Below are 24,423 nucleotides of genomic sequence, written 5' to 3'. Positions count from 1 at the left end.
TCTGTAGAAACTTATAAAGTACTGGACTACAGAAGTCAGCACGATCTGATCATTTTAATGATAAAAGATTTACAATACAGAAAAAATGTAATTAACTGGGTCCACCGCCACACTAACCTATAATTCCCTGAAAACAGTTAAGGACTTGTTAAATAAAATTTATGAAACTGTTAAAACAGAATTAACACATTGGTCTACATTTCCATTTTTAACATGCAAAAATGACATACACATAAGGGCATCAGTGTTTGTTATTGTGTTTTGCTTCTCAAAAACTAAATTCCTATTGTCTTTATAAAGCACCTCTCCTGTGAGGACAGCCTGAGAGAGTTGGGATTGTTCAGCCTGGAGAAAAGAAGGCTCTGAGGAGATCTAATTGCAGCCTTCCAGTACCTGAAGGGGACTGCAGGAAAGCTGGAGAGGGACTGTTTATCAGGGAGTGTAGTGACAGGACAAGGGGTAATGGGTTTAAGCTGAAGGAGGGTCGATTTAGATTAGATGTTAGGAAGCAATTCTTTAGTGTGATGGTGGTGAGGCACCGGAACAGGTTGCCCAGAGAGGTTGTGGATGCCCCCTCCCTGGAAGTGTTCAAGGCCAGGTTGGATGGGGCTTTGGGCAACATGGTCTAGTGGAGGGTGTCCCTGCCCATGGCAGGGGGCTTGGAACTAGATGATCTTTGAGGTCCCTTCCAACCCAACCCATTCTATGATTCTATGACTACTACTAGGTTTAAAGAGCAAAATTAAGAATTTGATGCAATGCCCATACCACACATAGTTCCTGGGAAGGTGTGTTGGGGAGAGAGTCGTAACTGCTCAGAGCTGACAGTGGGTCAAGGAAATAATGTAAAACCAGAGAATTTTGAATGTAAAATTTTACAATAACATTTTAATATGAGTAAATAATTTCATATGGAAAGGGAAGCAATGAAAATATATAGCAAAGCATTACAATTTCATTGCTAGGATGACAATATAACATGAAAAACCAATGCATGACCAAATATCCAGTAGTAGATATCTTCCTGTAGACACTTGTCTTGTGTCTTAAAATGAGTTCACTTAGAGCAGAAGAATCCCTTCGTTAACTTATTATCTTAAAACACAAGTTACTGTTGTCAGTGTGGTTACATTTCATTTAGAATCTCTTTTTCAGTCTGGCTTGATTAAACAACCTGACACTTCTGTAGTGCTTTCTATTAACTACTATGACCAATTACTAATGCTGCAGTTCAGTAAAGTAAAATATTGAATGACAAATTAAGTTGTTCTTTTTTCAATAGGCTATGAGACAATTTCTTTTTTTTTTCTTTTTTCCCCTACTCTTATATATTTCACTGAAGATGTCTTATCACATTGATTTTTACCCAAAAGTGTTTCTAAAATACAAATCCATCCATATATACTAACTAGTTAATTAACAGCCCATTGTTCAAAATTTACTCCGAAGATTTAGGAAATTTCCCTGTGCTAAATCAAATTAAATCTCTGGTTTAGAATTCTCTAAGTTAGGAAATCATCCTTATCCATGTACAGCATGCCAGGACTTGCTTAACGCTCATAAAAGTTGGTACTAAGCATATGCCTAAGCGCCTTTCTGAAATAGAGCTTTAATCCCTGTGCAAAGGAAGGGTGTTTTAATGAACAGCAATGTGCATCACATAGACTAATTGTAAGAAGCAGAATTGAAAGCTTAAGTGATTTCATTACATAAATTCACACTGTAGCTGTTCGGCATTCAGAACTAGCTGAAGTAGTGTATGCGCAGTAAATACGGACATTTGAAAATCTGCCTTAAACTGTTCAGACCATTTAAAGTGATCCTTTGCGAATAAATACTTTAAAAGGTTTGACTTCTTCTTAATTTTATTTTTAGCTATCCAAATTTGCAGGTCTGCCAGGGCTTTTAGATATAACCAGACTGATCTCAAGATAGTAATTCATATTTTGATAGGCATTTTTACTCCATAGGATTAAGGGCTGGGAAAGAAATGCTTTTAATGCTCATATTTTGTGTTGTTTTTAGGAAAACATTTGAGGGGGAGGATAATGCATTAGTATTTCAAAACCATAACAAACTGCCTTAACATGAACAATACTAGGTTAATTGTAAAGCCCTCCAGCTTAGAAGGATTTTAACAGCTGTATGTAAAGGGCAGTGCCCTCCTGGTGCCTTTTTCTATTTTGGTGACTATGATGAGTGTTTAATAAAGACAATCTAATCAAATTCCTATGCAGTCATTACACCTTGTTTCCTTAAATCATCTTTTGACATTTCAAATTATGAGAGAAGATATTTATGGATTAAAATTGAAATTCACTCATCTTTTTTTTTAAAAGAAAATCCATAGATATGAGTTTTGCCACGCACATTGCTGATGCCAACCCCGAATTTTTTTATCTGTTCTTCATGTTTTCACCAGAATATATTCTTGCAGTGTTTCTTACTCACTGTCATTAAAAGTTGGCAATACAATCAATTTATGTGCCATTGATAAACAAGTGATGAGAAAATACTGAAATGGCAGGTGTTATTTTACATTGGTCATGTATACTTGCTGAATCTACATTAAAATTCAAATTTTGCAGACCTGCTTCTAATTCTGAAAGCCATCTGGATTCTACTGAAAATGCTCAAAGTCTTCCTTCAGAAACTCACTTCTGAAGGTTCCAGTGCTTCACATACATTGAGAACTTTCAATTTATATAAATACCCCTCTGATTATTTGAAACAAAGTGTCCTTTTGCCACTACAAACGACCTCACATAGGGTACATAATTCAAATTCTTAGATGGTCCCCAATGAAATTAGAGCACTCTTATCTAATGATCATTTTCATGTTGTTCCCCTTCTGAGTGAGCTCTGGTTCAATAAAAATAGAACATACAATGAGTTCCTTACAAGAACACTCCCTGCTTCCGAAGCATTGTGGTCAACACGACGGTACAGGAGTTATTAGTATTGTGTATTCCACTAACTGCAAACAAGATCAGTCATCTGAATTTATTCTCATCTACCTCAAATGTTTCAAATCAGATGACTGTTACTAATTTGTCTGTCATACTTCTTGTGTATACCACCAAACATCTCCTAAAGGGATCTTTTATTATGGTATCTGATCAGTTTTATAACCAAATCCGAAAACAATGAATTACTCGTGGAGATTAGAGTTTAAATCACTAGAATACTTGCCCCCAGCATTCAAGACTGATCTTTGCTAAGTTTCACTTGACACAGCATGTAAACTTCTCTACCAGATTGTCTGAGCACTCTCAAAGCTTAATTGATCCAATTTGCATGTCTCATCCTGGCAGAATTGTGTATCATTTCTATCCTTTTGGACTAAGTGATCACAATCTAATCACTTTGTATACAAAGCAGATGGAAAGTTTCCAGCTCCTTTGCTATCCTCTTGCATGCATCCATATTAAAGCAATTCTAATTCGACAGGCAATCTGATCTTTCTGTATTTTTATAGGATTACTGTCTCATTGATTGGCCTTCTGTCACCAATTGTAATGTTCAGAACTTTATACTCAAGGCATTTTCACTTTTGTCTCACACCTTCTGTGTGGTCCATTAAAACGATCACTTAATTTAACAAACTGTGCTAAATATCCCCCCTTAGGGAAGTTCTGTACAGTTTGGTGTAAATCAGCACAGCTCTGTGCACTGGAAGGAGAGAGCAAATTTTCGTTCATTGAGGATCTGCTCCTATATTTTTAAGGGAAAACAAATAATTAATTACAACCCATTCATAAACTTCTAAGTCTTGTACCATAATAGATACTGCCAAAAAAATGATATCATTCAAAAGGAAAATGTTATTTTAAATTCAGTATTTTTTCCCAGATAGTAACTGTTTCTGCACATGAAACAGAAATCTCTTATTTATGTCATTTTTCTGTACTTTTTCCCTTCAAAAATGTGCAAATTGCCATTTAAATACAATGACAGTTTAGTAAACAGTTATATTACTTATGAATAGATGAAATCTAGCTTGTGAAAATAACACAAATAAATAAAAGCTGCTGCAAAGAAAAGTCACAAGCAGAGCAGTCAAACTAATGAAGATCAAGGATGTATAAATTTCAATCATTAAATTCAACTTTTTGAAGTGAACAGAAAATTCTACTTAATAATCTCACTTGTAGTTCACAGATGGAATTTATATTCTCCACCTGCCTCTAGTTTATATACATCTTCAAAGGTCATTGTGTTTCTTCAACTGTACTCTATTCCTCACATTCTTAACTGGTGAATCTTTTGTCCTCCTAATGGTCCGAAAGATCCTCTGCTCTTTCTGGGAGGCTGTGGTTGGCTAGTATTGGCTCCCCCCCCCCCCCCCCCCCCCCCATATATCCTTTTTATTGCTTCTTCCTCTTTTGTTTTCTCCATTAGTCTCTATTCTTATTTGCTCAATAAAATTTATGAGAAGGCAAAAAGATTGTTCAGGGGTTTTTCAATTTGTTTTCAGTGAAGAATACATGAGAAACTCTAAAGAAGTGATCAAACGCTGGCGGTCAGTGCTCATGACAGCATAAGATAAGGAATGGCCTTCAGTCTGCTCTGCAGCTACTTTTAAAACAGGTGGAAGACTGGAAGGCAAAAAACAATGGCTATATAAGAGAACAAAGGAATTAGAATGCACTATTAAATTCTCCAATTTTTATCAAAGATAAAGCATGCCAGTTCAGTAATAGAGCCATGTTGTTGAGTTCATATATACACAAAAATAGCAAAAGGATAGTAGTTGTTCAATAGCAAATATATTGAATTCAATGTTAACTGGCAAAGAACAAACTGAATTAACCAAGTAAACCAATTTGATCATAAAAAAGGCATTAAGACAGTAAACAGACTTTCTATTAATATGCTGCATGCTGAAAAGTGGTGGTATAACACCAGCAATGCCTTTCTGTGACTTGCATTTCAAATAGACTCAGTGGACAAGTCCTATGTAAGCTGTTCATACTACAACCTTGGCTGAGTCTTGTAAGGAAAAGCACTTTCTTTCCAGGAGATGAATTATGCCTCCAGTTACATAAGTAAGTAAAACCCCTGCTATCTTCAGATTCTGTTCTCATTGTAAAAATGTGTGGTCCCATAGCTTACAACTGGGTTGTGCAGGTGTAAGTCAGTGGAACATAACAAACACGGCTGTGGATGACACTCAAGAAATAATAGAATGCAGTTCGCTCTCAGCTGCGTTAGCTCAGCAGGACTAACAGCAATAATAAGTAGAAAAAAAAATTATCATCAGAACAGGCAGGTGTGACTCAGACATAGAATTCATCTACTGAGTAACAAAGTATAATTTTATACAGTCATTTTTAAGAGCAAATTTTCTGCTGCTCTGTAAACAATCAGACACATATTAGACCGTTGTATTGTATTTAGTGAAGACACCCAGGGTTTCTATGCCAATGTGAAGACTTGTGGCCCTGAGCTGCCTTTTCCATGTGGCAACCTGCTGCTGCTTCTGACAGTCCCACACTCTACCCTGAAGGCATTTAAACCTTCAGTTGAGGTAAAAAAATCAACTGTGTTGAATGTTTTCCTTGAGCCCACCCTTACAGCAAAACATTAGGAAGGGTCTATTGGTTAATGAGACACACAAATTCAGGAGTATGAAGAACAGAACAACTCTTACTTTGCCTTCCAAAACATCATTCATAAAATAATGTTATCCTCTACCAAACATTAATAAATAATATCTTAATGTTTTAGAGTTTAAGAAAATCTATCTTATTTTATTGCATTACCTCTGTTGCCAGCAACAAAATCAAAAGTAGTCTTTGATTTTTGATTAGGAAAGCATTGAATGTAATGTTGACCACCGGTTGGATTTCTATTTCCAACAGATCCAAGTAATTATGGGAAAAAGAGATCTGGTTTCACCCCATTACTCTCTACAATGGCACTCATATCAGTTCTGTCAGAGTTCTGTTATCAGTGAAGGTTATTTACAGGTGCAAGAGTGTTTGACTCCAGGAAAATTTGCAATATTGCTGATCAGTTTGTTCACTGTAATAAATTTAACTCTTCTGACCTTGATGGTTAAGCTGCAGCATGTTTCCCCTGTATCTTGCTAATTACCTTACAAAGTAATTTTCCGGAGAATTGAATCTGATCCACAACTTGTTAGCTCATCCTGCTACAGTCCAAAACTGTGTTCCAAATTGGTCTTTGCAGTTTAAGGATAGTACAAAGCAAGCATGAAATGGTCAGAACTGGAAGGTGGGCCACTGTATGTAATATGCAGAAGATAAAATTATTTCAGAAGCAAAGGTAAATATCTTCTATTTTTAGTAAGGTCTGCCAATACAGACCCTTATCAGGTATTAGAAGGATCTGTCATCAAGGTGGACATCTTAATCTTTCTGCCTTCCTCATAGCCTCACTCCCTGCTTGGCGGACATTTTAGAAGCAAGACAAAGCACCTGGGCCCTCAGTATGCATCATTCCCTATGAAAAGCAGTCATTGATTTAATTTTGTGCTTCTATAAGTAAAACTGGAAAAAAACCCCAAACTGTTCTGGAAATATGATATTGCCATCAGACTAGCAGAATGGACCATCATCTTCTTCCCAGCTCTACTTACTAAAATAACAGATGAAGGGAAATTGTTGTGGCTTACATAGTATGGAACAAAATCTAATCTTGACATGACATTGAAATTAGTCTGCTTGAAAAAATTCTCATGTAGCCTGCAACTAGATTGAAGGAAACACAGTTACATGAAATGATGAATATCCAAATACCAGTCTAGAAGGAAAGATGTCTATTGAAGTTCTGAAAGACCTAGAAAACCCATGAGTGTCATTATTTCCGTGCCCTTAACTCCAAACACAAATTTACTTTGTAGGATGCAGACTGCTCTCCTTAGTGGTAGACCAGAGCATTAATCCTTTTGATTTTAGTTCTTAATTTGGAAACAGTCTGGACATGGCCCAGTTGCTGCCCTAACAGATGCACATATTTGCATCCTTCTGTCCATCTGCTGAGAGCTCAGACTTGCTTGGACTCCTCCAGATCTGCATGGTGCTTTTTTGCTTATCCACACTCTATCTTGACTCAGTAATTCTTGGAAACTCTACGGATGGAAGGGTTTTCTTTCCTGCCCTATGTTGTTTGGCATCATGTTGCTCATGTTTTAGGCTTTTTTGGGTCAAATTCTGCATTCCCTAGCCCTCTCCAGTAGTGTTTTATAAGAAATATTTACATCTTTCCTTTTCTATCCTTTGCTTCCCTGTTCCCAGAAAAGGAAAATAAAATCACTTTTCTACTAGTTTTTGTCTTGATTTTTTTTTTTTTGGCTGCTGTCTTGTATCACAGATTACCTTATTGTATATGACATCTTCCTCTTTCGACTACAAATGAGCTTTACTTACCTTTTTGTCCCTTTCAACTGCATCTGCCAGTTAACAGACCTAGTCTCCTGCATATTTCTCAGACCTGGGTGTTACTGGGTCTCTGGTTAGCCGCCCTCCTTTCCGATCTGTGTTAACATAACTAAGTCAGCTAACATTGGTACCTACAAGACCTTCTTTCTAGAATTCCTGTGTGGCAGATTGATGTGACTGAAACCAATGTATGCCCCATGTATATGCACACATTTATGCATACACTCCGCCACTGCTATCAGTTCAATTCCTGCTGGCTTCCTCCGTAAAACATCCTTTGGCATGGCTTCATTCCGTTTATCAGTGAGATCAGGTAAACAGAAACAACTTTTTAAACAACTGATATTTCCTTTGCTCTCCAAATTTTTCAAGAGGGATTGATCTGCACCCAGGAATACACTTGGTTCAGCAAAAGGAACAAAACAGAACAATAAGGCTTCAAATCCTCAGAGTAGCAGTGGACATGAGCTTGCAAACAAAGAAACAAACATGAATTGTGCAATTTGAATCATACAATGAGACAGGAAATAACAGTTTCACTTGGCTTATTTCCTGTTTAGCTGAAGGTATAATAGAGTGCTTTTGTTCATGGCTTTCTATTTGTCAGGAAGATATTGAAAAAATAGAATGAATAAAAGAGCAGTAAAGATGAACACAGGGCCGCAGTGCTGACTAATAAGGAAAACTTTTAAAAAGTGTGAAATACGTATTGCTTGGCTTAGTAACAGTTAAGTGGTAAAGGGTAAAAAATGGATGGGAAGGACAACAGTCCACATATGCATGAAGATTATGAATATCCAGGAGCAAGAGGAATTATTCAAAAGTTTTTAATATAAACACTATGCAGATTATAGCCCTGCAAGTTATAAAAGAAACATAAAAATACGCCAAGTACTTTCCCAAATGCCAACTCTGCCCATATAATGTGTGTAAATTGTATAAGAAAGACAAGTTAAGTATTTTGCTAATTTATGGCATTGCATTTATACCATGATTATGGAAACTTAAGAAATGACCATCTGCTTCTCCCAACTGTGTCTGAAAACTTTTCATTGTTACAGAATAACAAGCTAAACTTTGCCTAATACCGCACCTGCCCACCTTGTAAGGAAAATGAATTGCTTGATTGCCTAGTCAGCAGGATTACAATTTGGTACCTCAGTATGAAATGTTTAAGCAGCTTATCATCCTTATACATGTATCCAAGTACCAGATTTCCCATATTTTGGAAGGATTTCAAATGGAAAATAACTTTGTGGGCTCAATTCTTCTTACGCGCTCCACAGCAACAAAATTACATGTCTCTATAGTCCTCAAGGTAATTTCTCATCATTTACAGAAACCAGAAAACTAAATAGGAGAGTATGACTATGGTAACATTTTGTGGAACTCATGTAGCAAAATCTCCTCACACCACCTGGAAAATCACATTAAATTTATTTCTTTTTACTCAGAGAGGGACAAAGAATCTCCTGTGAAGTAGGTAGAACATTATGTTGGACCACCATTAGTTGTTCTCAACATATACACTATTCACCCATATGAAACACCACAATGCAGGCTTCAGTGCTCTAAGAACACTATGTGACTACATGACAGGAAGGCGCTATTTTGTCACTGTCAAAATGTGGAATATTTTGCTACCAGTTGTCAATCGGTCCTCAGTATTCCTGTTTTACTAACCTATAGAATAAAATATCAGTTAAAAATTCAATTTTAAAATGGCCAAATAGTTGTATTCCAGAATTAATATTCTCAAATGGTCTACTAGAGTTGATAAAACTGAACTCAAGATTCTGGATTAAATCTTCAGTTACTGTATGAACAGCGTAACATAATAAACAACACATATTAAAAAAACTTTTGCCGCCTTCTTGAATGTTTAGAACTACCTTCTTCTCCCAGGGGAGCATTCTGAAAAAGAAAGCCTGAGCCTGAGCCAATAAGGCATAATCTGTATTTTCTGGAACATGAATACTTGCGCATTAACTACTACAGCACAGGTCTGTAGCACCAGCCAATACTTGAATATGGAAGGAACTATTAATGGTAGTAATTTTTTAGCTAAATCAAAAACATCCGCAAGAATTAATCCTAAATTTATTATATAATTTTATGAGCATAATTATTGATTTTGGTGATCAACACCTTTTCATGATGTGTCCTTTTGTTATCAATAGAGCTTCTTCATTGGTTAAGTTTACACTTAGCCTGGGAAGGTTAAGGTGATTCCCGTTTATACATTGCGGTCAAGTGATCTATAGTTAGGCGTTGACAACATATTTTTAATATCATGTAAACAAAAGATCCCTATTTTTAACTGGCTAATCCTCCTTACAGCCTTGAAGCTATGAGAGAGTAAGCATTACGACCTCCTCAAACTTCTGCTCGGGGTGTAGGCTGGTATTCATACCGCAACCATGGTTTGGACAGTTGGAACAGAATTAGAGTTCTCTTAGCAGCATAAACTCCACTGCTTTTTCTGAGAGCTACTTGTCCCAAATTTACGTGACAGTAAGTGTCTCTTCCAGTGAAAAAGTGATAGAGAAGATGCTGGTAGAATACAGTAGCTAATAGTTATTCTGAAGGAAGTGAGCAACCTACTGTATTAACTACTTTATTTTCTCAGCAGTTCTACCATTAGCACTTAGCTCAACCACTTCTTAAAAGGAAATGCATAATGCTAAAAGATTATACCGCAGAGATTTTCCAGCACTTATCACCAGTATATTTATGTAAAAGCCAACTTATTGGACATGAAGGAGACAATTCTTGATTTTTTTCCAGATCACTAAATATGTTGTCCCAGGCACTCCTCTTGAGTGGTAAAAGTTAGCAGTGAAAAACTGACATCTGCACACACACAGGTACTACTTTATTAAGTGATTACTCAAAAAAAACCCCACCCACCCCCCCAAAAAAAAAGAAAAGCCCAAAGAACTTGAGAATTGCAGTGCAGTATTAAAAACAAACATAAACACCCCCCCCAAAAAACACAAAAAAAACCCCAACAACAAACCCCGCACACACAACAATAGTGCAGAGCAAAGAAGAAATTCAGCAGAAGAATTGTGACAAGGAAGCAATAGTCTTGGCGTCACTTTCAGACTGTGACACATGGAAAATACTAAATACCTGATATGAATGCCCAACAGGTCTGTACACAGATACTTATGTCTACAGACACTTATGTCTAACACTACAGGTATAAGAAAAAAGGCAACATGGAAAAAGTAGTGTGATAGCAGGCTACAAGATATAAAACTTTAAAGCATATGCAGTTTGATCTTTTGAAAGCAATGGAAAAATATCCTTTATCTTCACTGGTCTGAAAGAAGAAGTAGCCTTGTACTAACATAGATATCAAACAGATCTGCACTTATGAATTTCAACTAACTTGTCATCCATAAAGGATGGAAAATAAAGGCAGGAAAGAATTCCCTGTCATCTGTTCATAGTGTTTAAAAATGTTGCATGATTCTCATTTTTAGAACAAATAGTATTCTATCTTCACAGCAAAAACCAATAGCGAGCTACAGTTCTCGAGCTATTTTCAGGATGTTGACTAATGTCTCCATAGTTCTCTTGATTCTGTCGTTGCTTTTTAACCCACTATTGCCTCTTGTCTTACAAGACCTCTTCCTCAGGGCAGGGGTTGTATTTGCCCACACTGTGCCTAGCACACTGGGAATTTGATTCATGACTGGACTTCCTTAGCCCTATAATAATGTAAATACAGTTCTTGGTAGCCCTAGATTTATAGTGCTGGATTTCCAATGTCATTAATACACAACTGTGAGACTAGAGGATGGAGGTAAAACTGGATAATGAGTGGCAGCCAATAGCAAGAACTAGAGGACTAAAAACAAGTTCAGTGCATGAAAAGGAACATCTGAATATGGCTAAAAAAAGTCAGCTGAAGCAGCACGAACTTGGCTGACATCAAAACTGTAAATCTCATGCTCTCATGAAAAGAAGACATTTTCTGATAACCAGCCAAGCATACAGGAGACTTGCATCTACATATCATTGCAAAATTAGCTTTTACTCTTGCTTTTCTATTTTGCCAGAGACCCATAAAATATAGTTTTAAATAATGCCCAAAAGAAATTCAGAGCAGAGCATTGCAGGTAGAGCCTATTAGTCTGCTGAAATACAGAACTGGTATTACAGGATTATATAAATAGCATAGCTGTGCCATTGAATAAAAAGCTGCGATGAGGGCTACTTAATTTACGGATGTTGTCATCACCTTCACTAACCTTCCTCTTCTGTAATGCTGCATGTTAAGGATCAATGTTCTATATTGTACTAAAAGATCAAAAAGCTGCATGTTCTGTTTCAGTCTCCAACCATAAGTCTCTCAACTCTATTATCACTTCTAATAATGAAATTACATACAAATTGTCTTTTAGTGCTTGAGCATGTGAAATTCTCATCACTTAAATCCCCAGCATAAACCCTATTTCTGTATCCGTTCAGCTATGTGAGAAGACAACTTCCTATAAAGAGGGAAAGAGGAAATTACACTATAGCTGCTCAGGCTAATGAAATCAACCAGGAAAAAGCAGTAGATTTTAGGTTATCCCTTTGGATAATTCTTCCTGTGTGCCTTAATCTCACTGTTCTCCCCAGAGACACTTTAGCCCTGCATGCTAAGTAGGAAACATTCAGATTGTCAGTCAGCTTTCGGTTATTCAGGGTAATCCAAATAAAGTAAAGCACGCAATGATGCAAAGCCCACAGTGACTATCCAGTGAAGAAAAGTGTGTGTTACTAATGACCGCATAGTACAAGCGGTGATGGTAATTCATACCACGGCTGTACAGTTGAAGCATCAATCTACAAAGACGGTAAGCAGGACTTGACTATTTTGTCTGTTCATTTGTTTCATTTGCAGCATTTGTGGTAGAAAAACATTGGCAGGAATGGTATGTCCCATTTTACTTAAAAGGTCAACTGTTATCAATTTTCATATAACAGAACAACAAAGAATTCCTGAAATGGATAAATATCAGAAATACAGCAGATTTGCTTTTTCACTTTCATAAATGGCCTTTTGGGAGTATATAAAACACTGCTTCAAAGATTATGCTGAAAGTAAAGATAACATAAATAGAAAATGAGCAAAAAATATAACAACAGGGGAAGTTTCTCTCTGAGTTATTATGCCATCTTTGTTTTCCACAGTGTCCACAAAGACAGGTGAAGAACAGCTGAACAGTTGGATTAGATTGATTTTATCTGGATTCCCCACTGCCCCCAAAATAAAAAAAAAATAAAAATAAATATTTGCAGCAGTAGCTGTAGCTACTTTCAGCAGGGTGCTTACTTGCAGTTTCAGAGCAGATATGAACACTTATCTTGCACAGGACATTTGGAGGGGCAAGACCGAAGACAAAGCCCTCCAGGGAATCGCACCTGACCCGCCTCCCGCGCCATTATCCGCAAATGAGGCAGGCTAGCCTCTTTTACCCACATTTAGCCTTTGTAATTTCACCCCATCTCCTCTTCATTTCCCAAAGTGTCAGTAAAACTCCTGTAGTGTAGTTTCTAGAGAGACAAAAAGCTGTTTGGGCTAATTTCTATTCAGAGATCCTCAGCTCTTTCATTCACAGATGGAGTTTCTTCAGTTTCTCAGCAGCTGATATTCCCACATATGGGTCTGAGTTTGAGTTTGACTGCGTGGCCGGTGCTTACACAGTACTCACTGCCTTAAAGTATTTTAGCAAAGACACTTATTATCCAAGTCAGTCAAAAAGTCATCAGCCGCATCTGAAAGTGGCAGGGTACGATCCAGAAAAAGAGCCCTAATCCTCACTACATCTGTATGGCTTGATATAAGGCCCCACAACAGATAAATACCATATGTGAATAATTCTGTCACCCTATTGACACGTTCATCAACACCTTTCAAAAACAAAAGAAGAAAACAAAAAAAACAGTACCCTGCCCTGCCCAGACTTCTTCCTTCCAAAATGATGAGACTGGAAAAAACAATCCATTCTCTACGCCAACAATAACATACACTTCTTGTTACTTTGCTGCTTGAAAAGCCCTTTCCCCACCCTGCCTTGATGCAAACCTGTAAATTCTCTTAAATGCACTGATTTTGTAGGAAATGTTTAAGCTCACTGCATTTCTTTTTATGCTTTGCTCATTCGGTACAACTCCAGAAAACAATAATGCAAATATTAGCTTTTATGTGCTTTGGTCCATGTTTGAAAATTTAATCCAACAAGCCTTTTTATCTTAAAATAGTTAGAAGAAAAAAAGCAAAAAAAAAGAGGAAAGTAAAATGGAATTGGAAGGCAATGACTGTGAGGTCTAACAAACTACATGCTCTTAGTCTATTCATTTCACCTTTTTTTCTTGATTTTACCATCTAGAAAACGCAGGTTAGGATTTATGCTTTCCTTCCCCATGCATTAGAAGTAACAACTACATGCAGGACACCTTACAAGTTCCAAGTCTTAGTCTTGAGAAGTACCAGTGACCCTCTGAAAGTTAAATATCAACGTCTTGGGTTTGTGCTTAGTCAAGCCTCTGTCTTCCTCTCTTTTATTTTCAGTCCTTCATACCTTAGTGAGGTTCCAGGAAAAAAAGAGTTGAACTCAGCAAAGAGCTTGAAACTGTCCCTGTTTTTAAGTATACCTAAATTAGAACCATTGGAAAAGGAGCTTTGGTTTGGATCCAAAAGAAAACAGTGAAGCCAGCCATCAATCAGCATCTCACATGGAGTTCACAGCCTTGTTTCACTTCTTCAGGTTTATTTGTGGCTTCTTTTGATATTTTTTTTTTTTTTTTAATAAGAAAAATGAAGGGAGTACGGGCTGAGACTTGTGTCATTATAATGATTTTGAGGAGAGTGACACTCTTGCAGCAGAACACTGGTAAAATGAAATTAAAAACAAAAGATACAAAAAAAAACCCCAACAGCCAACAGCAACAAAAAAACCCCACAATCAAAACCGAACCCTAGATGTCTGATAGTTATGTAAAATAAAAACCCCAACCAAAAAACCACAAAATAGATATGAACAAAATTTCAAAGTTCTACTTTAACTGCGCCCCTTTTTGCCAAAGTGTACCCATGTAGACGTTAATCACATGCAGTATTTCAGATATTTAATATAATAGCACATACTTTCTCCTAATTTTAGGTGTTTATGTATTGAATCGTTTAAAACTGCTCTGTACTATTATTTTTATGCCCAAATAGATTCCATTAAAATAATTTACATAGCAAATAGGGAGTACAGCATTTCACAAAACATATTACCAAGCAATAGTAAACATTTTCTGGAAAACAGAAGCTACCTATGCTTCTAGCTAAATTAGCATCATAGTTAACTGCCTCATCTCCTGCATGGCATGTCTGGAAGATAATAGTGCCTATCCAAATAGGTAAATGGGCTAAATAGTTAAATGCTTCAGCCCTTTAAGTGAACGTTACATATGCTGTGTTGACAGACAGAAAGAGATTGTATATGGTTCAGTCCACAATCTGAATACATGCTAAGCACCTCCCAAGAGGCACTCAGAATTACTCAGTATTGAATACAAGATGATTAAAACTCATACCATGGAAAGATCTACACTTAAAAAAAAAACAAAAAAAAAACCCCTCAGTCACCTCTGACTCCTATTAGTGTAAAACTAATGGAACTCCTCCAGAGGTTTCTTCAGAGTGATGGGAGAAACAGGCCTCTGCTGCCTTAAGAAAACAAATACATTAAAAAAAAAAAACCAAAACCAAACAAAAAACATTCTGACAGTAAATGGATTTCAGGGATGCATGAAGGAAGAAGGAAGGCTACAGTATACCTCAGTTATGGATCTGAAGTCTCGTTAAACAAACATGAAAACACTGAAAAATTATTTTCAGTGAAAGACTCGTCTTATTGAGGTGAATAGTCATCCTATCATATCATTTAAAAGGAATAAGATTCTACCCTGCATGATCATCTAATTAAAGTGTCAGAATGCACACACCCAGGAGGACAGAGCTAATGCTGGACATGGAATTAACATTGGTATTTCATGACTTTTGAATGATTTGCCATGTAACGCTACATTCTCCAAATACTGCCTTCCAAATGGAATTGCCTAAGGCTTTGTAAAATTGAATAGTGGCAGGGAGAAAATATTCCCTATTGTAGCTCCATTTGCCTGAGCATTTCGGAAGCATTTTTATCTCTCAGCCCTTAAAATCTGGAGGAAGGTTCCTCCTTCCTGGATGTGCAGCTAGATTGGCACCCTGCAAAGAATCCTGAACGTAAGGTAGTGCAGGACTGACCTCCCCAGGAGCAGAGCACTCCGCAGAACGCGAGACAGAGTCTGCTTGCTGCTTCCAACTTCACTTGATGAGGGAAGTGAGTTATGCCACCTCTTTGCTTGCCGTAGCTTCCTCAGCAAGAGGAAAGAAATAAAACAAGAAAGAAAGAAAGAAAAAAAAACCTAACCAACCTTCCTATCCAAATCTCGGTCTTCTCAGTCCCTACCTGCCTGCAAAGGATTTGAAACAAGAACAGCAATATTTTTAAGGAGAGAAGAGTGGGAGGAAGGCAACTGCTGCTCACTTCAGAGTGGTGTTACACATAATATGTTAACATATAGAAAGAAAATCACTTCTTCACCTCTTTGCTCCCCTGCGTGGGAATGCAGCTTCGGTCATGATTGCACCTCAGGAACCACACAGTAAAAAGCCTCTCCAGTGAGAAGGTTAGGAACTGGGCACGTCTTATCTTATAAGATGCTCAGCAAGGGCTCTGTTTCCAGGAAGATGGGCTTCCTTTTGCAAGTGTAAATTTTTATCTGCTTTTCCTACAAAATGAATTGCTGGTACAAATGTGAGTTCCTGAGCCAACAATTCATACTGCTGATACAAAAGCAGGCTGGGCACAGACTGTTTCAGAAAAAAAAAAAGGTTTGCTTTTCAGAAGATATCTGCTTATGAATGCTAGGACTCCTGTAAAGGACAGGAAAAAGCAGACTGTGATGCTAAAATTAACCATATACATGCAAATATCATGTTCTCTAGCACTACTACAGCATCTTTGGCCATAATATAGCAATCGAATGAATATGAGAATTGCTATAGGTCAAAATCAGTCTTTAGTCAAGTATTTACAGACACTTCTTTTCCAGGGGAGAAATTCTAATTTGCAAGCCACACTTCCTTTTTTATCAGTGGGCAAGAATGTCAAATACGTCATTTTCCAGAGGTGCAAGAGAAGGTCCAACCTGAGAACAATTTTGCCTAAAAGACAAAACTCACAAAGCCAAAGCAGTAGCTGCATGGCATCAGAATGAAAACTGCTACGTAACCTAAAACTTAAAAAAGAACTTTCAGGACCACTGTAGTAAGAGATGATATTTCTGATTCTAGCACATTTTTCCTAAGGGCACAACTGTGCAAAGTACCAGCCCCAGTTCAGAAAAGCACCTAAACACAACCATAGCTGTAATCATGAATGCAGCTCCACATTTAACTTGATTACTCAGTTGGCATGATTAAATTCTAAGTGCTTAACTCTGTTAACACAAACATCAAGGTTTTTGTCTCAGTAGGACGAATTAAGTAAGCTGAAATTCATTGCACTCATATATTTGAAGTGGTGGATTTCAGATTACTTCATCTCCTTTTCTGTAAGCATGCCATTTTGCCAAAAGCTGTCACTCCCTTGTTTTCTATGCATTTGCTATATATTAATGAGAAACTCTATTTATTGATTCTGATATTACATAGAAAAATGGGGTTTTCTTTCAATAAGATGATTACACATAAATGTTACATAGAAACACAAGAGGGGTTTTTGTTTGTTTTGGGGTTTTTTTTTTTTCCCCTTTCATAATTGCTGAAGGAAGCGTATTACCCACCAGCACAAGGCAGTGAACGAGCTAAAGCCCGGATTCACAGCTGTGCTCAGCATGCTCCACGTGCAGCGGCGGGCGCGCGAAACAAGCCGTTTGGGATGCCCTGATGTCAGGGCTTGCTCTGTGCTGGCCTGGTGCCCATCAGAGGGAAGGTAAAGCCACAAGGCTGTGCTGTGCACGGAGGGCAGCGAGGCCCCCAAGGTGCCGATCTGCCAGCCAGGCGATGTCAAAGCAAAGCAGCAACGCAAACATGCCCTCCTTTTTTATTTGTCACACCCCCCAGATGCCTGATTCTTTCTCTCTTGCCTTCAGTAGTGCTGTTCTTCAGAGAGCAAACAACGTAACACAGAACTTCTACTTTCTGGGACTAGCCGTTAGCTCTTGTAAAAGAACATTCATCATTATGATCCTCTATTCCTAAGTAAAAAAATACATCTAATATTAGTAATAAAATATTTTCTTTGTATTGATGGTGGTAAAACACTTTCAATATCATACTCCTTTAAAGAAGCATAGCTAATACGTAGAGCTCTTAAAGAAAATTGCAGGAGGAATCAGGAATGTAATGTATTGCTGTTTTGAAGCACTAAACATTTTTCTTCTTCAAACCATGAAACTTTGTCCCATCCTGGCTTAAGTCAACCATGCTGACAGAATTACAATTTTCAGGTTGCATCATATAAACATGTCAAAAAGCAAGCATCTGCACCCTCCAAAGTTTGTTTAAATCCCCTACCTTTCCTACATAGAGTGGGTCTGTACCCATGTATTCTTCCAGCACAAAGAATTGATTCCACACCCAGCTGCGTTTGGTTCTCGTCCTCCCTGATTGAAAGTAGGGCTTTGACCTGGACCTTGAGAGCTCTGCTTGATTCATCCCAGAAAGACACAGGAAAAGAGCTAGTATCTGGAGAAAATGGCAGAACTCCACTTTGCCCAACTTCATCTTTTTTTTTTTTTTTTTTTTTTTTCCGGTGAAAGAAAAAACCTTGACGAGAGCAGGCACAATTCCAGTTGTCTCAGTAGCTCTAGCCTCCGGCAGGGTGTCAGCTGGGAGTCCAGAGATAATAATTTGCGGAGTGGTCGATCGGAAGAAGTCACCACCGCTGAATAGCCTTCACCAAAGAAATGGTGCAATAGGTACCTATCCGGGAAAAAGACAAGAACTGTTGTCAGAACTTCTTTTTTTTTTTTTTTTTAAAGAATGCAAATTATTTGCAGCTTTCACATACTGCATCAAAAATGTTTATTTATTATTTTTCTCATCACCAACACAGTTGAGTTTACATAATAAGTCTCTGAGTATTTAGAGCGCATTCCTTGGATGGCATTACTACTGCTGATACATCTGTATTTATAGCTACAAGTTTTTCTCGTGACTGTTCTCTTAATATACAAGTTTTCCCAGTAAAAATGCTGAAAGATTTTCTCTTTAAAATAATTTCTCTTTACTAAGCAAGCGTAGTTATTTACAGTTATTTGGTTTGATTTTTCCTCCTCTGTCTGCTACAGTCGGCTTTACTTGCCTTTACAATGATATAATTACAAACCAGCTACAGGCAGGAAGGTATATTAACGGCAAGGACATACACTAGCTTAACTCTCTGCTATATAACTGAAAAGTAAAATAAAGGAGTATAAGATGAATCGGAACAATTTGATTGATTCTTAGTCACAGTACACCAGATGTTATGATTTGTTCTGATATGAATCTGACCCGCTAAAAAGCCCTCAGAGTCTTCCCACTCATTTTTACTGCATTCCTAAAGCAAATGTCAAGCACGGTAAGAAGCATGTTAGACTGGTTTATATACCCATACACAGACACGTTCAGAAAGACCAGAGGGTAATGTGATGTTGTGTTTTCAGTAAAACTTCGATTTAACGATGAATGATTTTTCAGCACTAACACAATTTTTATCCTTTTGTGCATCGTGTCCATTCTTATTTCAAAATCTTGATCACTTTATAACTGGTAGAACTCGCTACAAAAATAATAATTTACCAAAAAAACCCCAAACCTTCAATACTTAAGCAAGACTTTTTATTTCTGCCTTTTACAATTTTGAGCTTTTTCTGGCCAAGTGCAATCATATTCTTAGTATAATGTTTTTAAAAGTGTAAGTTCTGCCAGTCAGAACCAAACATAGCTTTGCCTTTCAGGGGAATTACCTGCATTAACCCCAGGTAAGCAATGCTCTCTCTGAAACAGGCATCCTCCTTGGCTGAGTGAGCAACGAGGCAGGCAGAAAGTGTTTAAGAAGTGCCAAACAGGAGGTGAAAACGAGGATAAAATTAAAACAGATAACAAGGCATGCATTTGGAGTGAACCCTTGCTACTTAGGAAGCCATGGAAGAAAGATTTCATCCTTTCTACATTTAATTAATCTAAAAAGGCTAGACATTAAATCACATACACATTAAACGCTCTAGATAGATTATCATTATATCCCTACCCACTACTATTAAAACCGAGTGAAATGTGATCTCTGCTATCTGTTTTCAGTATGGCAGGCTCTTTTAACTGAAGAACGTCTATGCATCGTGCTGCCAAAGGTACCTAGAGGGCAGAAACAAGAAACAAATAAAAAGCTCTTCTGATTACAGACTGTATTTAAAGCCTTTTTATAATAATCCCTTCTGTGGTACTGCCCTGCACCAGAAAGGCTTTGCTGAGAGACTGGTGGGATAAATCACAAACCCACCGAGCATGTTTGCTAAGCAGCAGCAATTTAAAAGATTCCATATGTGAAAATCCAGTGTCTCCCTACCGGCAAAACAAAGAGAATAGGCAACGTCTTACCTAAAGACCCTAATTTCCACATCGTGATGCTATGGTTCTAAAAGACATCTCTCCAACATGGACCAAGATTCTTTTCACAGCGGGATTAACATGCAGGTGTCATCCTCTCCAGCAGAGCATAGTTTAAAATTATCAATCCCAACTAGCCATCACTCAGTTTTGATCTGGCCTTTGGTGTAAATCATGACTGTATGACATAGTAATTACTGAGAGGGCTGCCATGAGTGTTAAGGAGAGTGGCTGTGCTTCCTTGGTGATACGTTCACTTTCTACTGCTCAGTTCAAATAAGATAAGTGTTGTTTGTAGTAGAGGCTGTTTATGCACCCTTTACTTTCCCTCTCCGTGTCTAAGTTACATCAGGTTAAAGACATCTGATATTGATAAACTGTCAGTTTATTTCAAAGAGGTAGCAGATTGTTATTTAACAGAGATAAAAATACAAAATGGATTTTCTTAAGAAATGTCAGTAAAACATTTACAATATGCTTGAGTCTTTCCACTAAGCAGTTTAAAATGTCTTGTTCTTGTTCTGAACAGACATTTCAAACCTAGAATTGCTCTAACCTTTCTCTCGAACAGTGTTCTCTTATATCCTTTCTTTTACACCTGCAGGGAAGTATGAAAGCCACCATATGGAGTGCCATGGTCCCCAGCCACACACCACAGCACAGAACTGAAAAATGCACCCAAAATACCAACTGAAAAACAGCCCATATGCTAGACAGCACAATCTGATGAAAAGCAGAATACTCACACCCCCTGGAAAAAAATTGTTGTCGTTTACTCATTCTCAAACACTTTCACCACACAGTCTCCAGAATTCCAATTATTTTTATTCAGCTGTGTGGCAGCACTTTCTGCTCTGAAACACTCTTCCTTCCCTTCCTCCTCTTCTTCAGGATAAGTCTTCGTATTCCTCAGAGTCTTTTTTTTTTTAGGTTTTTATTTATAGTACTTTCAGCACATTGCCTTTTGAGTGTGATACTTCCCAAAGCAGAAGTAAAAGTGTTGGGTATTTAAAAATCTTTTCTGTTTTAGGAATAATTATTTACTAAATTGCATTTCACTACCTTTCTTACTGATATAAATACACGTATTTATATGGAATTTTTCTGGTTATGTGTTAAAAAAATTAAAAATATTGTATTTCTGTCCAAGTATAACTAGCACTTCAACATCACCTGTTCTGTGAATTCCATAAGTATGAAGTCCACAAGTCCACATAAGCAACATGATGGGATTCATAAAACTGAAAATTAAAAGATGCTACTGTGGTTTTTTTTTTCCTCATCAAGGCACAACTTCACTGTTCAGGGTTGCACTTGCAGCAGTGGATATGACTAACACTGACAGCAATAGAGGGAATGCAGTGGTCTGATTCCAGTGCCTTCTCTGTCATCTGCGTTTACAGGCTTGAGTGTGAAGTGAAGGCAAATCTGACCTGCAACTGTTTCCTATTTTGCATTTAAAGATGCTCTTTTATAAAGTAGTATCACTTTCTGCACAAACCGGACTCAGAATACACAGAACTGAGAAATATTTGCACTTGCAACTGATGTCGTTAATTACCCTAGGACATAGTTGCACCTTTGCATCTTATTTCTGGATCTCCAAAATGCCACTCTCCTCCACGAACATTGTCTCCCCACTCAAAATTTGCCTACATAAAAATCTAATATAGTTTTTAAAAATAAAATTAATTTGTCTTCTGGTATATTTAAAGCACTAGGCTCTACCTTTCACATCTAACCTTTTATTCCCCATTTGCATATAGCCCTGACAATCAAAAATATGAAAAATATAAACTATAACAATCGGTGTGTAATTCAAAGAGTATGTTATGTGACCTGGACTGCACATGTAGCATGCCTTACCAGAGCAATAACATGCTGTCTGTATAAGCAGCTATAAGCATAATTAAAAAAAACTCATAAAAATATCCACTAAATATCTACTCTCTCATGTTTGTGTTCTTAAATAGCTGGTTGATATATAAAACATCAGACTGAAGAATATACATCTGAAAAAATAATAACCTCCTTATTCAATATATACCATAAAACTCACATTTTCTCCCATCTGCTGTATAGAAATTGAACTATATTTAAGCCACAGTGGAGTAGCAGAAGTGTTCTGGTGAACACTGCTAATCTGAAAAATGTTACTACTCTACTTTGCCAAAACAATCTGCTAGTGTCAAAAAGACACTATTATGCACTGTCTCTGAGGGGCAATCTTGATTTGTTGAAAACATTTAGATCATGAATAAGATCCTCAGCTTTAAGGAATAGTTCCCCTCACTGCAAGCAATTAAGGGTAATTTACACCCACTGAAAATCTCTCTGAATATTTTGCTTCACTCCATAATTTCTAAAACAACACATCAAGATGAGTCCTTGCTGTTTGTGTGTAGCAGTGAGCACCAGTAGATATGGACAAAACATGTCTTCAATCTCCTAGATATCCCTATGGAACCTCTCTTTCCCTACCCTTGAGACTTCCTTGGCCTTGTAGGGCCATTCGCCGAAGGCTTTTGAGATCATCTTCGTACCACCTAACCTTTGCAGCCAAAGTGCAAATTCCTACAGACTTCCACTCACACATTGCTATGGGTGCCATAGTGCCAGCCTAGGCTATGAACCACATCATCTCCCTATTGTCCTCGTCAACCCAACAGGGAATTTTGTCCTTCACTGTGTATTCTCCTGAAGTCTTTCCAAGGCACAAAATTATTCAGGAAGAAATGGAAATCCAAACCCTTTTCCATTACTAAACTTCACCAGCCTGGATTACATTTCTCGATTTTGAAATCTCGCTGTCATCTCAGGGGATCCACTTTAGGTGCAACTGAAAAGTTTTCCATACCTATTGCTTTCTCTCCTAACCCCCACCCCCCATTCTCCTCTCATCAGATTGCTTCAATTTTTTATACCATTGCAAAATTTATTGCATAAACCTGGACCTCACTGTCTCTGAAAGCACAGCCCAGACAACACCTGCTAGTAAATCTTGCTTTAGCATGGTCAATAGTGCCACACAGTTATCCCGTGTTTGGGTTTGATTTTTTTTTTTCTCTACATTAGTCATTCAATAAAATAAGACTCTGCACGTCGAGATAATTCTGAGGGTGACTGTTGCCGTTGGATGTTGAACCATGATCCCTTAAATGCAGTGGAATCATCAGGTGAGCCCCCTGACAGCTGAACTACCCCCACTGAAATATTTATGTTTCGAAATTCAATTTTACAATGCCCATTAGAAAGGGTGTCACTTTCCATGGCAGAGAAAATTCCCCTTGGTTATGAGCTTGCAGGTCCTTAATGACACACATCCTAAATATCATGGGAGACTCTTTCACAGGCACACAAACTCTGTGGTCCTTGAGACAAAGGGTTTAGAGAAGACAACACGTCTAATTATGGTATGGATTGAAATTTCTGGTTATCACTTTTTTCAGGGAAAGGAAAAAAAGTAAATAAAAAAGGACGGTGCCTTGGAGTAAGTGAGGTGGGGACCCTTCCATGAAATGAAGCTCCACAAGGCAAGGCACTACGATGAAGCCTATTAACTCCCTGTGCCAGATGACATTACAAGTACAGACCACAACCTCGTGCCGCTAACTGGCCTAAATATTCACATGGGAGATCTGTAAATGTAGTGCGCATCCTGCAGTCTGCATCTGGTTATCAAGCAAAAAACTATCACTGCTCCAAACATATGGCACTGTTACACTAAACTGGCTCAAATACCCTCTGACTCAGGTGAAAGGACCTGATGAGACAACAGAAAAACACTAGGCACACTTCAGTAAATGATATGGCTTCAGGAAACGCATAAAGAAAACCAGGCAACAGCTTTTGGTCTTTCACACTGCTCTGCAGTTGGTCATAAGACTGTAAGTGGCTAGAGTGCAAAGTTGTTAAGGTTGTCGGAGGTTTTTTTGTGGGAGATTTTTTCCAAGAAAAATTAACAAAAGAAAGATTATTTTTTTTTAAATATCATTTTCTCCATGTGAAAGTGCCTTGTTGGTTTTTCACCTTGCTATGGTACATTTTATAGATCTAAATTGCTGTGAAGGATTATGCTAATTTGATCAGTTATTGAAAAAAAACCACTAGCAGTATTTGTATATCTGTGACCAATCAAGTCAAATATTTAAATTTCCACAAGCTCAATTTCTGCAGCCTCATTTAAGCTGAGGAACTTCACATAATACCTAGGGATGACTTTCTTGCAGAACCACTGAATTCCCAGAGGAGGCACTCCTGCATTACTGCTTAGAGTTAAGCCTGCTTTGATAGGAACAACTGAAGTAATCATCACCTATTTTATGC

General features: G+C 37.6%; 1 protein-coding gene across 2 annotated transcripts in view; it reads right to left on the bottom strand.

Moving 5' to 3' along the window:
• CDH7 (cadherin 7) overlaps positions 1 to 18,398 on the bottom strand; it is a 71,954-nt gene extending 53,556 nt beyond the window's left edge. The window contains exon 1 of one of the 2 annotated variants that reach the window (XM_075744521.1): positions 18,022 to 18,398. In XM_075744521.1, coding sequence (XP_075600636.1) covers positions 18,022 to 18,231 — 210 coding nt within the window. In that variant the 5' untranslated portion in view covers positions 18,232 to 18,398. The remainder of the gene's footprint in view (positions 1 to 18,021) is intronic. The other variant, XM_075744522.1, reaches the window with a different exon arrangement.
• Positions 18,399 to 24,423: the final 6,025 nt, after the last annotated feature.

This window comes from Balearica regulorum, chromosome 2 (genome assembly GCF_011004875.1).
Source record: "Balearica regulorum gibbericeps isolate bBalReg1 chromosome 2, bBalReg1.pri, whole genome shotgun sequence".
Taxonomy (NCBI): Eukaryota; Metazoa; Chordata; class Aves; order Gruiformes; family Gruidae; genus Balearica; species Balearica regulorum.
This window is presented reverse-complemented; position numbering and strand designations above follow the sequence as displayed.